At 39.8% G+C, this 15,126-nt stretch overlaps 1 protein-coding gene across 10 annotated transcripts in view; it reads right to left on the reverse strand.

Moving 5' to 3' along the window:
* ATE1 (arginyltransferase 1) overlaps positions 1–15,126 on the reverse strand; it is a 73,051-nt gene that overhangs the window by 45,209 nt on the left and 12,716 nt on the right. For 8 of the 10 annotated variants that reach the window (XR_014219879.1, XM_082222772.1, XM_082222776.1 and 5 more), the window contains 2 exons: positions 12,446–12,574; positions 773–805 (listed from right to left, as the gene is read on the reverse strand). Coding sequence is in view for 9 of the 10 variants with exons in the window: in XM_082222772.1 (XP_082078898.1) it covers positions 773–805; positions 12,446–12,574 (162 nt within the window). In the remaining variant the exon portion in view is untranslated. The remainder of the gene's footprint in view (positions 1–772; positions 806–12,445; positions 12,575–15,126) is intronic. The other 2 variants (XM_082222777.1, XM_082222775.1) reach the window with 1 other exon arrangement.

The following is a 15,126-nucleotide window of genomic DNA, read 5'->3' on the forward strand; positions in this document are numbered from 1 at the left end:
GCTGGAATGGAAGGAAGCAAACACAGCCATGCTCTTTCCCTCACACGAAGGGGGAGGTACATGTATGAGTGTCCGGACATGGATCCAGTCATTATGCAACTGGTATACCAACAAAAAAATCCAGTAAATGGAAGCAATCGATAACGTGGTATAAAATATGGATTTCAATATACACATACCAGGATTCAGCAAGACTGAAAAGGTGTTTTAGGTGTCACAGCGAAGACTCACCCATGGCCTTATTTATTAGCTTGCATAGGTTAACCTTTACAACAAAATTCACTTTGATGGACAAGTCCCCATGGTCATTTGGAAAAAACAACAACCAAAAAACAAAGTTTGTATTCCACCTTGTCTCCAAGAATTCCAAGGCGGCACACGTGGTTCTTCCCCTATTTTATCACCACAACAACTTTGTAAGGTAGGTAAGGAGGTAAAAATGAGAGAAGCTGACTGATCACCTAATGAGCTTCATGGCAGAATGGTGATCTGAACCACTAATGAAATATTATCTTCATTCAAGAACCATACGTTAGTCCTCTATAGTATTCAGTTAAGAAATCTTGTGCAAACTCACTTAGCATTTTTAAGAGACTCAAAGTATTCAACAAGTCACAACAAAATCAAATAGATGCAGATTATCCAATTTACTGGAACTGAGGAAATGTTATGTTCTGCATTATAAATGTAATGGTAGACACCAGGCAGAAGAGGTGAACTATAAATCTGTATTAAAAATGTAAATATTTTGAGTTAAAACATGATTTCTTACCTCAAGTGGAGATTCACAGAGGAACCTTGTGAACTGCATTTGGGATGTTTATCCGGAGTCCAGGGCACCAAGGATACATGTCCAGTATGCAACAACATACATAAACATAACAAAGGGAAAAACAAATAAATCAGAAGGTTTTTAACATAGATGTATTGCTAACTATTACGTTAGGAATTCAACTTGTACTTAACTAGCAGCTTCATACGCAGTGTTGCTGTGAATTGCTAATAAACCCAAAAAAACTCAATGCAATTTTGAAATCAGTAGTTAAAATTACTGCATTCCCCCCCCCCAATGTGCAGTTCTCTATTTTAATTCAAAGTAGTGCCCAACTGCATCCAAACAGACAAAGATCTGTTCTCAGATGCATAATTTGGTTATGATATCTTAAGTGGTGTCCAAATCTATAGTGAACTGACAAACAAGTTTCCAAAATATATAGTAGAAGCCTGACTAAGGTATATTCAATGGGTTACAGTAATTTACAGATGAGTTCAAGTTGCCTCTTCTATAAACCACAACAACATTTAGAAATAAGAAGGGCAATAATTGCTTTGTGAAAATCCCCCATGGTATGAATAAAATAGTAGCCTTCTTAAGTTAAATGCTTGGAAATTTATTTGGGTGGCTTTGGTGTTTGAAAACTGCCGCATCCTTAACTATTCTACAATGAACTAGGCCCTCATTTGAAGTTACTGATTAAAGTTAACAAATTATTCAGAGAAAAGTCGGTTGGCAAGACTACGAACAACATTAAGCTAGGGACTGGAATATTTGAACCACTAGATATTTAAAATTGCAGGATTGTCTAATGAAACAGCTGTGGCAACTAGGAATCAGGGTAGCAATTAGATCTCGTACATACATCAAGTGATCCAAGATTCTCAGCTATGGCCTAATAATGTTGAAAATTTGTTTCCTCGTCACATTATCCTCAGTGGGGATTGTCGCCCATATTTGCAGTATCCAACTCCCAAAATCACAGGGCAGGAATCTTTCAACCCACTTATGTTTTGCTCTGGCTTAGTCAGTCAAACTTTGCATGGCAGAGTTGCATCCCCCCCTCCCTCCCCCAACCCTATCACACAAATGGTCTGCTATAGGAGGACAAGCGCTTCACACGTCCACCTCAAAAAGAGGGAAGAAATCATACTAAAAGCACCTTCCCACATGAAAGCCTTGCTCACCTGACATTCTCTATGTGTGAGGACAAGCAAACTACCACCCAACCAATAGAACATCACCTCCTCACCCCTGCACTCCTCAAAATCTGCTCTAGAAGGTTGAGAGAACCTCACTGGAAGAAATTTGTGAGTGTGCAAGGGGGAGGGGAGGAAGATGAAGTTCTGTTGCATTAGCAAAAGTTCACTTGCACATTACTGGATTCCACCGACATATACATTATGAAGGAAGGTAGGTGCAGTTCGCCAGCACCAAAGGCTAGTAAGCAATCTGAACCAGGACTCAGTGAATGGATTTCCATTTCTGCTTGTGTTCATTCTCACTTGTCATGTGCAAGTCTCAGGTCATACTGAGGAGTGATACAAGGCATGCATGGAGTTGTTGGACCACTCCTAATGTTCAACACCTTGCTGCCCCTGCTCCCCCCTAAAACAGCAAAATAATGAGGCTCCTATGTGTGTACAACTACAAAGGTTGTGGAATCAGGACCAGCAAGGTGATTATCATGGGGAGTAGGACTAATGGGAGTCTTCCCGAAGCATCTCCAAAACGGTCAAGTGGCAGGGTACCCTTTTCCAAAGGATCTGGTGCATCTGTGAAGAATGTCTGAATAGGGTGTCTAAGGTGACTGCTGCATGGATGCATCCACTACATTAATTTCAGCAGCACAGTTTGTGACACAGTAACATCTAGTTGGCCACTGAGTGACTAGAATGCTGGACTAGATATGCCCTTGGTCTGATTCAGCAGAACGGTTCTTATAGTCCATTTGTACAGAACGTGACATTCAAGAAGAAAGACATAATGTATTGCTGACACGAGAGCCCCTCTAGTAAGCATAAACCACTTGAAAGCCCTTTTTAAAAATGAGAAAAGCCTGGAGCTTTCAGTTTATACTGGAGGAACCACAAATAACTCTGAGCACACCTGCAAAAGAGCAGCACACGAAGATGGTAGCTGAAGGACATTCTGAGCAATGATTCAAAAGAAAGAGCAATATACAATTTGTAAGAGGGTCCAGTATCTGAACATCACTTGGAAAGGTCCTCCTTTACAAGACTTTAATTTGATTTCACACCTACAGCAAATTTAGACAAAGAGCTTGGTTTTAAATCATTGCGTGCCCCCCCTTACAGTTTAGCAAGCATCCTTATATATTAGTGCGTTATAAATCATTCAGCACATACTAATGATGGCAGACATTTATTTTGCTTGTTAACAAGAGTGTGGGTGGGGACTAGGAACATCATAGGGAATAAAGCGTACGGGGTTGGTTAACACTTTCACACACGCACACACACAAATACACATGTTCTTCCCTGCAACCTTTCCTCTCAGGATTCTCCCACCCTCAAGTCAGTTTGGATGAAGGGGGGGAAATCAAGCAGTAGGGGGAATGGGAACCATTTGTGTGTCTTCCCTCTCCCCCCCCCCCATAAATTCTCCTCTGCAAACATTTCACAGCCCCATGCTGATATTACAAGGAAAACATGGTTTTGATATTCTTACCCTACCCTTTTTGCCTTGTAATGGATAGTACTAATCTCATTCTATGGGACCACCATCAACATTCAGAAATCTTCAGAAAATTGAAATGTTTAAAAATAGTATTTGTATACACTAAACCATTCATACCACAGGATAACCCAAAGAATGTCTGCTTGTGATAAAACCCCAAACCAAATATATATTTTCCTCCTGTGTCTACTACACACTATGGGTTGGATCCAAACTGTGTAATACTTAGAGGAGATCCAATGAAATCCTTGGGACTCTAGTCATCCTGAAGTCGATTGATATAAATGGGTCTACATCTGGTATGACTAGGTTGGGATCCAACCTTAGGGCCTGGTTTAGACAATCTGCGGCCCCAAAGTTTGGGTCTCTTGAACTGATTGATTTATATGCAAAATAAAGGTGCTTTTTGTAAACCGCTTTGAGTTTTGTTTCTACAGTCAAGCGGTATATAAATTTTACAAAATTAAAAAATGTTTATTGCTCACTATCAGTTGCTACTGAAAAGTTTGCATTTCTTGAAACCATTGAGTAAAGCAGGCATTAAGAACATAATAGCCATAAATTGCTAGGGTAGCATATGCCTTTATGCCAATATTAAAAATGTATTTATATAGAAATGTTTTTATTCTATGTGCTCTGGTCCATAGCTTATGTCACAATTTGTTAACATGCCACCAGATGCTGTTTTAACTTGTCCATAAAACTTGTGCCAACTAGAAAGCCATGAAGTACAGTTGACTATTTCATCAAAAGAAAGCAATATGGTTAAATACACCACCACCACACAATTTAGATTCAAATGAATCAAGAACTAAAAATAAGGGTAATATGGATTCCTTCCCTAGCACTATCTAATTTTGGTTTTGGTATTGTTCTTACTGCAATATGCCTGTAGCTGAAGGCAAGATCTAATTAACCTCCAAATGGATGGTAAATATTTAGACAAGCCCTTTGACAATCAAAAAGGAGACTTCCATAAGCCTAAGCCCTTGTCAAAGACAAGGGAACAGTGTGGAGTCTATTGTTAGGCCTTTCGGAGTCATTCACAACCAAGGTGTTCAAAAGACTGGGTAATCTGGAGCTTTAGGATTGAGGCATGGGAAAATTGTTGGTTTCATTATTCTAATTATACCTCTGAATTTGAGAGTTATAATGTAGTTTCCAAAGATCTATTCATATTTGAGAAAGAGGCCGATTGCTAAGCATCTGCATTACTTTGCTTTTATGCAGACCTCAGTAATTCCTTAATTAAAAGATCTGGCACCAGAGGAAGACATAGTTGACATTGGAAAGACTTTCAAGAATTTGAATTTAGGTTTTTGTTGGTCAGCAAATGCCAAAACATTTTCTAAATATTTGCTGACTTTCCAGAGATTGTTCTGCAACATTTTACTTCAAATACCTAAAGTTAACTTAGAATACATGAATGTCATGAGTTGTAGCCATTGCTGGGCAGTCCACAGAAGAGCAAAAACATTTAGCACCTTTGATTGGACCAAACTTCCATATATCAGAATAGGAGTAGGGAAACACTTTCGGTCGCGTTCTCTTCTGGGCAATCAGTCAGATTTGGGTACATGATGTATGCCACTTATGGCAAATGAAGCCATTTCAGAATGGGGCAAAAATTCCTATTCAAGAAGCATCACTTTCTCTGAGACCTAGTTGAATCACACACTGTGCTCTAGTGTATCAATAAGTAAGCAAAAGAAGTGAAGATGCAGATTTCTTCCAAATATTTATATTTCAAGCTGGAAAGGGATTGTGGGCAAAGGCAAAATATTGTTTTTTAAACAGATCAGCTACTAGCCACAATGGTTATGCTCTACCTCCACTGTCACAGGCAGTATGCCTCTGAATACCAGTTGATGGGAATCACAAATGCTGCACTCAAGTCCTGCTTGCAGGCTGCCCATCTGGCTGGCCACTGTGAGAACAGGAGACTAGATCATGGATAGGCAAACTAAGGCAAACAAAGGCCCGGGGGCTGGATCCGGCCCAATATACTTCTAATTCTGGCCTGCGGACATTCTGGGAATCAGTGTGTTTTTACATGAGTAGAATGTGTGCTTTTATTGAAAATGCATCTCTGGGTTATTTGTGGGGCATAGGAATTCGTTCATTTCGCGCGCCCCCCATACAGTCCGGCCCCCCAAGGTATGAGGGACAGTGGACCACCCCCTGATGAAAAAGTTTGCTGACCCCCTGGACTAGATGATCCTTGGGCCTGATCCAGTATGAACTGTAGCACATCATGTATTGAACCACCTGTTAGTCATACATGATTAGACCTACTGAGGTTAATGGAGATGACTAACATAATAATAATAATAATAATAATAATAATAATAATAATAATAATAATTTATATCCCACCCTCCCCAGCCGAAGCCGGGCTCAGAGCGGCTAACAACAGTAAAATGATAAAACATTCTAAAATCATTTCATTATAAAATTAATTCAAAACAGATTAATGGCAACCATTGGGCTAGAGTTCTGTGAGGATGCCAAAGGAGGGAGTCAGGCTGTGCCCTGGCCAAAGGCCTGGCGGAACAGCTCTGTCTTGCAGGCCCTGCGGAAAGATGTCAAGTCCCACAGGGCCCTAGTCTCTTGTGACAGAGCATTCCACCAGATCAGAGCCACAGCCGAAAAAGCCCTGGCTCTGGTTGTGGCCAGCCTAACCTCTCTGTGGCCTGGGTCCTCCAAGATGTTTTTGTCTGAAGACCGTAAGTTCCTCTGTGGGACATACCAGGAGAGGCGGTCCCGTAGGTACAAGGGCCATTCATTCATATGGGTGTACTTCGAGTATAACTTGTTTAGATACAAACCCATGTTCTTTACCTTCCACGTGCTTCGGCCTCCATGTTGTCATTTTGGGGAGGCACTGCAGCTCCCCCCCCCCTTCAGTAACATTATTGCATGCAGCTTTTTAGACAGTGAATATTTTGTAGGTCTTTAAATAAATTTCCTTCCAAAACAAATATTTTACTAAGCCTAAGGTAAGAAGGTAGTCCAGCTTTGCAGTGGAAACTGAGCAACACACTGTTTCTTTCCTATAAACTTGTCATTATAAAATATGCCAAATGTAGTGGAGTAGAATGCTTGCTTCAGTAAGGCTAAACAGCAATAAAATTGTTAACTATGGCTATTTGAGAGAACTACTGTCAGACTTATGATCATGTATGGAAATGTTTTCTAACTGGTGTAATTGCCACTTGGTTTGTTTTGGTTACCCTGCAGATGTAAACCGTTTCTTCAGAATACCATAAAGGGATTTAATTGCCAAACATGAGTTTTAACAAAAAGAGCATTATGGAAACTGCGTACGGCAGCCTCAAAATAGCAACCCTGTTATCAAAGGCAGTAACAGAACATGGAAATATATTTTTTTAAATTTAAACTTCTTAATCAGATATAAACTTGTTAGTACTAGTAGTGGCATAACTTTAGTCCTGAGAATCTGACATTAAAGACTTCTAAGAAAAATAGCACCAAAGTACTATATAATAAAGGAAGTGTAATCCATGTGCACACACTTGGTATTCCTGATACTGTGTTAAGGAAGAAGAGACACAAAAATAGTTAAGTAATTGTAATGGAATTGCTGCTAGCAGTTGAACATTAAAATTTAAAAAATTACAGAGACCTCTTTATCAGGTAGAAGGAAGATGCTTACGTAAACAAAGTGCTTACTTCTCGATAAATTTGAGTTACCTGACATAATAAAGGCAGATTTTAAGATGCAGACCATCCAATCTGCTATACGTGTATGTTAATTTAAATTCCAGCACTTTTTATTTAGCCCCCTGAATTTTAATTCCAAGGCACAAGCCATGGCAAGTTTCCACTGAGGGGTTGCTGTTTCTTACTGAAAAAGAAATGGGGAGTATGCAGATGAGAAAAGACGCTGGTGTTGTCTTCCTCAGGAAAACCCTGCACATATCATTTTGCTTGACGGCTACACTTTATAAGATCCATAGACAGCTTGTGTGTTGCAACATTATGACTTGAAGACACGCTGTGCTAGTGGTGCAAGCTGCTGTCAATATAAACACTATCAAATTTGAAAAGCAAATTAAAACGTTATTTTTAATAGGTGAGGGACTGTTAGTACCAATGCAGATCAACCATTCAGAGGGATTCAGCATTTGCTATGGAGCGATATGCCCCTTCTGCTATGGAACCAGTTTCAGAGACAGACAGGGAGCAGAATACTATTTAAAATCTCTTTCAACTGAAAAAGCACCAAACACCATGTAGTTACACTGATGTCCTTGCAACAGTGGGTGGTAATTCTGAGGAATTTCCATTCCATTAAGGCACCACAGCAAGGACTAACAGCCTGTTTAACTGTCAGGAACTCTGTATGTTGTCAGAATCGTTTTTCATAAGAGAGTGGGCAATATAAAACTGCATGTTCATATCCACTCAACTTTCAAACTCTAGTTCCTAGATCAATGAAAGGAAAAACTACAAAGGTTGTGACTTAATATAAAAATCATTAAAACATGTAGGCATTGTGTAAGAAAGTAGGGAAGGTGTTCTGGATGCCTGACAGAACAGCTGCTGCAAAACTCCAGAAGATAAACACAAATGTGATCTGGTTTGTCACACACACTCTACAAATTGTACACATGAGCTCCTAAATCCATTCCCACAAAAGGTCTGCGGAATTCATGAAAGTCTCTGAGCAATGTCTCTAAAACATACTATTACTTATGTATTAAACTGACCCTGCCTTCATGTGATTTATGCATTTAACTTAGGTATATTATATCAATTCCCTCAGATAACTACATTTAGATGCTTGAAGAAGTTTTGGCCCAGGTTTCTGGGATTCAGAGTCTCAGAGCAACCAGTGTTTATATTCTTCTTTCTAAAAGTCCAAAGGCACTTCCACCCATTTGCTAGAAGTTTATTTAAGACCAGTTTATTTTCATACTGCTTCAAAGCTCCTGCATCATGTGCTCCTGTCAGACATCTTACATATCAAAACCTCACATGATCATAGTCATAGATTTGTAAACAATGCAGAAATATTTTGCCCAAAATGGGGTTCAAACCCACGACCCTGAGATTAAGAGTCTTATGCTCTACTAACTGAGCTATTGCTAGGTAGGTTGCACCCCTTGAAATACCATATGTTAGAGTCTGTCGGATGGTCTAATCTTCACTTAGCTGCTTGCAATCAGTTGTTATTCAGTGCCTTTTGTGCCTCTACATTTGTTTATTTTTATGGTGCAATTCCTTTATTATAATTGTTTGCAATGAAGTGCATTTTCATGAGGTACTTTGGAAAAGGAAGACTGCACGGGACTGTAGCCTCAACATTTAATTATTGCTATGTGCATGCTTTGTATCTCACTTTCTACAGGTAGATATTTAGATCAATATGTCTTATTTGATGTTTTTTGGAGAGGGAACAGAATACGTCATACAAAATATTACAAAGTTGTACCCTGTTTGCAAGCATCTTTCCATTTTAGGAAATAAGCACCGAGACTGATTCTTAATTGTTTAATTTGATCTATATAAAAACTAAATGCTGGGGGGAAATGAAAAGATAAAGCCTCTTTCCTAATAAGTACAAGAGTTAGCAACTTCTGTCAAGTAAGGCAAATGTGGAAGTCAAATATCAACTAAACGTGGCTGGAGATCTCAGGCTACATGCTCAGCCACTGAATAATCCATTCCCTGCAACAGAAAGGTGTCCAGAAAGGTGTGTTAACAATCAACACAATTGTTTACTTGAACATCAGATGAAAATGTTAGAACGTTTACATTTGGAGTCAGTTACAGCTATATCCTATGGGATGCGGGTGGCACTGTGGGTAAAACCGCAGTGCCTAGGACTTGCCGATCGTATGGTCGGCGGTTTGAATCCCCGCGGCGGGGTGAGCTCCCGTCGTTTGGTCCCAGCTCCTGCCCACCTAGCAGTTCGAAAGCACCTTTAAGTGCAAGTAGATAAATAGGGACCGCTTTATAGCGGGAAGGTAAACGGCGTTTCGGTGTGCTGCACTGGTGCTGGCTCGCCAGAGCAGCTTCGTCACGCTGGCCACGTAACCCGGAAGTGTCCTCGGACGGCGCCGGCTCCTGGCCTCTAGAGTGAGATGAGCGCACAACCCTAGAGTCGGACACGACTGGCCTTCGGGCAGGGGTACCTTTACCTTTACAGCTATATCCTAGTCTAGATACTGAAATATTGTGTGAAAACTTGTTTCCTAACATTTAATAGTCCTTTTCCAAGGGCTAACCTATAATACTATGCAGGCAATAAATTGAGGGTGCAAGCCTTGGTATATACTTTCCTAGGAAGAAATGCTGCAGAACACAGTGTGACTTTTTTCAAATCCTGACAGTTATGCTCTATTCATCAGGCAGGCTTTTTTGGGAAACAATTTAACAGCATATTAAAAATGAAAATGAATGTTAACTGTTTATGAACCTATCACTAGCCAGAGAACTTCCCATTTAATAAAAATAATTCTCATGGCATATTTTCTAATCTGGCATTTGATATTAACAAGTATCCCAGATGTTGATCTACATGAATTGCATAGTTCCTAATGTATTTGAGAACCAAACCTAGATAACTTACATATATTTAATGTGAACAACATGTTTATATCTCATCATTTTAGCAGCAGACTTTTTAAAAGTAAGATTTAAAAAGGAACTGAAGACACCTACATGTCCAGTTCTGCTCACAGAAAGTGGCTTTATAAATACCGCATGTTTTTCCTACCCAGGGATAGGGGAGAGGGAGGGTTCACCTTATAAACTATTAAACTAAAGGCTAACCCAAAGTCAATTGAGAAGGCAATTTACCATTGTGTAACAGTTTTTTTGACATTCTACAATCCTAATGAACATAATAATATCATTTCAAAATAAGCTATTTAAAAGAAGGCAGTGCATATTTAATTTGAAAAAAAAACACAGATGCCTAAATCATATTTTTCAAGGTAATAGCCGTTTTATAAAGCAGGATGAAGATAGCCTCAGCAGTTTTTCTTTCTAAAATGTTGCATAATTATTATTTTTCATGCACTTGTTGCTCCAGCTCTTCAGCCAGTGAGGCTCCCAGATCAGCTTACGTTACATATTAAAAGAAATTAGAATTACAATAAAAACAATCATAAAACAAGACAATAAACAGAAAAGCAGATTAAAAATCCAGCATTACAACAAAGATATATATATATGAGAAAACTGAGCAAATAAAATAGCTTAATATGAAGTAATTCCATATATCCAACAGGCACCATTTAAAATTGACTCACTCAGTAAGTCTCCAATCACACCTAATTCATACAGGTTTTACTGAAACCAAGATTTCCTTTGATCTCAGTCCAAACCGAACATGACAACTGTGGTGTCCTACTGGTGTAGAAAGAGAAGGGGGGAGGTTTGATTTTATCAGCAAAAGCGCTCTGTGGGCAAGGGGTTACACTGATTACATATGCCTGGCTCAGTTGCCCCCGCAGCTTCTTATTAATATGCCAGAATCAAAACTCACATTTTGATCCTGGCTTGTTTCAACAAATCCAATCCTGGTAAAAAGCAGCAGCAGCAGACATGAAGCACATTGGGTTGGCAAAGGATAAACAGAGTGCTCTTTTCATCCTTTACCAGCCTTCTTGGTCACCTGGAGGGAATTCCTGCACTTGACTGCATGGAATTCCTAGTAACCGATGTTGGCCAGGTGAGTAGTGAAATAAGAGACTGACTTAATACTGGAAGTGGAAGGTTTCAATTGTCTCCTGTCAGAATACTTGAGTACAAGCTAGCATCGGCTCCACACATAGAGCTAAACCATGGTTTACCGTTACATCAAAAATGGGCAACTGCTGACCTTTAAACACTTGCAATATGCCCAACATTCTACACTTAAATTCTTCAAGATGCAGACTGCAAGCAAGTTAATTTTCAATATTACAACAATACAAGAAAATAAGGCAATGTATAGAATCAAAAGGAGTGGCGAAAACAAGAGATTAGAGACTGCAGTAAATGTATTTTGAACTGTAGCCATAACTAATGTTAAGCTTTCAAAAAACAAAACACACACACACAGAAGTTATGACACCTGACTATATAGTTTCTGTAAAACTTTAAACCCTCCATTAAGCTGTGATGTTGAAATGGCCCAGATTTCTTGTACTGATAATTCCAATTGTTGTCAATCCTAAATCGATCATAAAATTTAGTTTCAACTGTCTGGAAAACAGGAGGCTTTTCGTTTTAGCCATGAGTTTAGTTTTCTAAATCAAACACTAATCTTATGTCTGTTACTAACATAACACTGACTGATCTCTAGTGTCTTTTTTGACTTGCATGTTCCAGTCTGACCCCTTCCTCTTCTCTTCCACTCAAATCCCTTCCCCTACCACTTTTAGTACTATACATGGCTAGCATTCCATCTGAAATGACATTAATGTTAGTCATTAAACCACATTTTAAAACCCACTTCAAACTCTGGTTTAAAGCTAACCATGGCTAGTGTTAACTGCAATTCAGGTGTAATGCTAACCATGGTTAGTCATGGAAAGGGATATGAAGGACTTCAAGCCAAAGAGAAGATGATGGGGGAGAAATTGAGCACATGAACCAAAGAGATTGAAGAATAGGGAGAAGCATGCAAACCAGAAGGGTACACCATGACAGAACAGGAAATATTACACTTGCACTATACCTGGGCCGAGCATACTTATTTCAGAGCAAATCCCATTGGTGATACTGGGATTTACTTCCAAATAACTGGATTAGGAGAACAGTAGAAAGCTTATTCCAACCGATTCAGGACACAGATAAAATACTGAGTACATAAGAACGCTACTGCTGGAAGGCACATCCAAATCCTAATTCCCCCACCACATTCACAGATCTGATGGAAAGTCAATGCAATAGCCTGTTATTCACACCACCAATGATAATAAGGACAAAAAAAGTGCATGCAGTTAACTGTACCTGATACTCGTTACATTCAAAAGGAGAGTCCTTGTGTATGGCCATCTGATACTTGGCAAATAAAGCAGCAGACTGGGTGAAAGATGATTTGAACTGCGGGTCCTCTAAAGAAACAGGTACTAACCTCACCTTCAGAGCAAGGGAAAACAAAGGTACTTTGTTGGCATTTGTCCAAATGCTTCTGAAGGTAAGGCTAGTATGCTATCTCCTCAAATCCATTTCAAAGCCTCTTCCTAGGAGACATACAAGGAAGCCCAGCAACCGCAGAAATGTATTACTAAGATTTGAACCAATGGTGGCATTCTAAGTGCTAAGCTGGTTCTGCACTCCAGGAACAGGAAGAGATAGTTTGCATACCAGCTGAAAACAGTAATACTCAGAGCCACTTAATATTCTATGCCAATTATCTCTCCATGCAAAATAAATAACGTAATCAAAATTCCAGGTAAGTCAAGAAGGATTTGACTGTCTCATGTTCTAGAAGGAGGTGAATTCTCAGATTTCTCAATAAGATCAAAAATGGAAGACAAGCTTGCCCCCTACAACCAATATTTCGCTGCATCCTGGAGTTGTCATATATTTTCTAGAGTGTACTCTCAGTTCAGGCAAAGCAGTGATGTTAAAGCAAAAGCCTGGTCAATGCTTCAAGTGAACTGACTCTGTAGTTAAGGTTTACTCATTACCGGTCTAGTGAGAATAGTTCTAGATTATCAGAAGTTCTCAATTAGAGTTTGTAAACCTGAGGGCTATACACAATTCTCATCCAAAAACCTTTCAAATATCTTAATCATTGTAAATGGCAGAACTAATACCTCAACAGAGCTGCACAATATGAACATCTTCCATGTTCTGGCCTTCACTGGGGTACTCAGCCTCCCTCCCACCCAAATGGAAGCCATACAGGAGAAACCTGCTTCCTGACTTCTACATTAATCCACATGCTTGTCACTAGATTATGTTTTAGGCACTAGCGACCTAGGTTTTTGCACCTCTGGACCTCGTCACTCTATGTGTTTGGTCAATCACAGCCAACATAAAGGCCAGTTCCGAATATACATAATCCCAAAGGAATTATCCATAAGTATGATCTACTCTGCAAACTAAATTCCCTACCATCTTCCACAATCCATCACTATAGCAGACGCTACCCACCACAATTTACATAGGCTGGAATCCAAATTTAGCTTTCCACAAACAGAAGGGCTCCTTCTGTCCAGAGATGATTACTGATCCAGCAGATTCTCTCTATTCCCTGGCCCCGCTGTTCCAGAGGATCCTACCAGTCCTCCAGAACTGTTTTTCAGGCACCACAAGGGGGAATTGGTTAATGTTGCCTCCCCACACAACTTCTGCCAGCAGGAATATCCCCACCGGCGCTCCACTCAGAGGATACACCCTCCAGCAGCAGCTAAGTCAGGACCCAAGACTGTTTATCAATGATTACACAAAGTACAGTCATACCTCAGGATAAATACGCTTCAGGTTGAGTGCTTTCGGGTTGCGTTCCGCAGCGACCCAGAAGTGACGGAGCCCGTTATTTCCGGGTTTCGCCACTTGCGCATGCACAGACGGTCAAAATGATGTCACGCGAATGCACGGAAGCGGCGAAACACGACCCGTGCATGCGCAGACGCGCTGTCATGTCTTACGTTCTGTTCAGGATGCGAATGGGGCTCCAGAATGGATCCCGTTTGCATCCCAAGGTACCACTGTACATTTTGAATGGAGAAGGATGCCTTTATCCAACTGATGCTTATCAGGAAACACTAACACTTTCTAAAACTATTCCACCACACACACACACACACACACACACACAAAATGACCACTATTTGTGACTTATTTCCATTGCTGAATTCAGATATTTTGCCAAAGAAAGCAGACAGAACAGTGTGAACAAAGTGAGTTGGGAATTGTCAGGAGAGAGATGAAGAAGCCTACATTAAGGAAAAGGAATTGCCAAAGGATAGATGAGGGTATGAGAGCAAACTGCAGTATGGACAGGGGCATCAACAACACATTGAAGCAAAAGAAATAATGGGTACTGATTGAAGAGTAGCCATGTCCTAGATACCTCATGTCTTCATGCCTGAATGAAACTATGGGCCTTTTCAGAATTTCACAGTACCTTGCAAAGGTTGGTATGTTAGGGGCAGAAGAGAATGAAGATGGAAAGTAAAAAGTAAAGAGTAAGTCAAAGAGTTGAACAGGTGTAAGGAAAGCATTTCATCCTACACACACACTCTTCCAAAACTTTGTTCTCCTTCCCCATCCAATATGCAACATACTTTATGGATAGGACCTCAGCATAAATTCAACCCAAGGTTAACTGTGCCCTAATTTTTATTTATTTCATAAAATTTATACACCGCTTGATTTTATTTTTTTTAAGCCCTCAAAGCTGTTTACAAATATTTGTGAAACACACTCAAGCCCTGTAGGATCGCCCATTATAGAGGCACATGCAACTTTCAAAACCTAGCTACTCTACTGTTTGGGGAATTTAAAGTGTATTTCACTAGTTCACCTGCTCCTCTTTATGCACCATCTCCAATGTCACAGCAAACCCCATTATTGCTTCTCCTTTTGCTTGAAAATGTCTTTAATTATTTGTGGCACTCATGAGATATGCAAAACCTCCTTGTACTTCCAGGATTTAAGTTTTGTTTAATTCTTTTTTT

This window comes from Podarcis vaucheri (genome assembly GCF_965113315.1).
Source record: "Podarcis vaucheri genome assembly, chromosome: 5".
In the NCBI taxonomy this organism is placed as follows: Eukaryota; Metazoa; Chordata; class Lepidosauria; order Squamata; family Lacertidae; genus Podarcis; species Podarcis vaucheri.